A 2,140-nucleotide genomic window follows, 5' to 3' on the forward strand; every position below is an offset into this window, starting at 1 on the left:
TTCTCGGTGCCTTTGTGGGGGAGAGGCGGGCCCCTGGCTTTTGGGCGCAGACCTCCAGGGCCTGCATCAAGTCCGAACTGGGCGCCAGCTAGTGCTGCTGCCGCCGCGGCCCAGGCCGGAGGGACCGAGGAGCAGGTGCGCAACCCGGGGGCGGCCGCCCACTCCGGAAACAGCCCCGGCCACGCCCACACTGGGCCCTTCCAGGCCCCCAGGATCCCAGCCAGCTGGCAGAGACCCCCTTCGCCGCACCGCCTGTGCCAAGGGCGCCGAACACGTCGGCAGGTCGGGGGGCGTCAAGCAGACTGTGACTTGCACCCAGCCCCTGCCAGCCCCGGGGAATTCGCCAGTGACCTGTCGGGGACGAGGAGCGAGGGGCGGGGTGGCAGGCCCCGGCCCCGCCCCCCCCCTCGGTACCTCCCCCCCCGCCCGCGCCGGGCGCCACTCCCGGCCCAGCCCTTCCTCCCTGGGCTCCCGGGCTCTCGGTGAAGGTGGGAAGAGGGGCCACGTCACTGTCCCCAGGCCGGGGAGACGCGGCTCCGCCCCTCCCGCCCCCGCCGAGCGCTGGGCTCGGATCTAAGAAACACCGGCCCCAGCCCAGGGCCAGCCCAGTCGCCGCCGCCCGCGCACAGAGCACAGGCAGGTGCAGGCGCTGCCCGGCGCCAGCGGGCAGAACGGAGCCGTTAGCGCGCGCCGTCGGTGCCTCCGTCCTTCCGTCCGCCCGTCGAGGCATCGGGCCGCCGGCGCGCAGCAGCTCCCGCCCAGGCCCAGCGGCCACGGCCCCTCGTCGCCCCGCACCCTGAGCCGCCGGGCAGAGCCGGCTTTGGCGCGGCAGCCATGTCCATGGGCCTGGAGATCGCGGGCACGTCGCTGGCCGTGCTGGGCTGGCTGAGCACCATCGTGTGCTGCGCGCTGCCCATGTGGCGCGTGACGGCCTTCATCGGCAGCAGCATCATCACGGCGCAGATCACCTGGGAGGGCCTGTGGATGAACTGCGTGGTGCAGAGCACCGGCCAGATGCAGTGCAAGGTGTACGACTCGCTGCTGGCGCTGCCGCAGGACCTGCAGGCGGCCCGCGCCCTCATCGTCGTGTCCATCCTGCTGGCCGCCTTCGGGCTCCTCGTGGCACTCGTGGGCGCCCAGTGCACCAACTGCGTGCAGGACGACACGGCCAAGGCCAAGATCACCATCGTGGCGGGAGTGCTCTTCCTGCTGGCCGCCTTGCTCACCCTGGTGCCGGTGTCCTGGTCGGCCAACACCATCATCCGGGACTTCTACAACCCGCTGGTGCCGGACGCGCAGAAGCGGGAGATGGGCACGGGCCTGTACGTGGGCTGGGCGGCCGCGGCCCTGCAGCTGCTGGGGGGCGCGCTGCTCTGCTGCTCCTGCCCGCCGCGCGACAAGAAGTACGCGCCCACCAAGATCGTCTACTCCGCGCCGCGCTCCGCCGGCCCCGGCACCAGCACAGCCTACGACCGCAAGGACTACGTGTGAGGGGCAGCCGCGGGGAGCCCCCAGCACCCGTCGAGCTGCGGCGCCCCTGTCCGGCGTGCAGCCTCTGCTCGGAGACCCACCCACTCCAGACCCCCGGAGCTCTCCCACTGGACTGGGAGGGGCCAGCCCGGCGGCCCCTTCCCCGGCGGCAAGCAACCTCCCCCCCCCCCCCACCCCGGCCCCCGGCCCGGGGCCTGGAGTGGGACCACGGCGCGGGGGTGGGAGGACCAGCCCGCACGGACAATGAAACCTTGCTCCTCGGGAGCGCGAGGCTGGGGTGGCCGCCGCTGCTCGCCAACCCCGTCGGTGGCCGCGGCCCCAAAGCCCGCGTTGGGCAGGGACCGGCAGTCTTGAAAAGGGCCAGTTGATATTTTTCAATAAAAGCCTTTCGTTTTGCATTTGCGGGCGCCTCCTTGTCCTGAGGGCCGACAGGGCCTCCAACCTCCCTGCAAAACACCCCCCACACACAACCCCCCTCCCCCACCCAGGGTTGGCCTTGGCTGGATTCTGCTCTCCCGTTGCCCAGAATGAAGCTTAGAGAGGGCAGAGGTTGGGTAACCGAGAAAGTGGGGTTGGAAAGGGCTCGGTGCGCCCTAGGTGGCCGTCCGGCCTTCTCACTGAGGATTCAGATGTTGAAGGCCCGATCTGG

The 2,140-nt window shown here is 71.5% G+C and overlaps 1 protein-coding gene across 1 annotated transcript; it reads left to right on the forward strand.

Moving 5' to 3' along the window:
• The first annotated feature begins 504 nt into the window (after positions 1–504).
• On the forward strand, positions 505–1,889 carry CLDN3 (claudin 3). The gene has a single exon (XM_026019584.2). The coding sequence runs from the start codon at positions 835–837 to the stop codon at positions 1,489–1,491; it is 657 nt and encodes a 218-aa protein (XP_025875369.1). The 5' UTR covers positions 505–834; the 3' UTR covers positions 1,492–1,889.
• The last annotated feature ends 251 nt before the right edge of the window (positions 1,890–2,140 follow it).

Source organism: Vulpes vulpes, chromosome 3 (assembly GCF_048418805.1).
Source record: "Vulpes vulpes isolate BD-2025 chromosome 3, VulVul3, whole genome shotgun sequence".
Lineage (NCBI taxonomy): Eukaryota > Metazoa > Chordata > Mammalia > Carnivora > Canidae > Vulpes > Vulpes vulpes.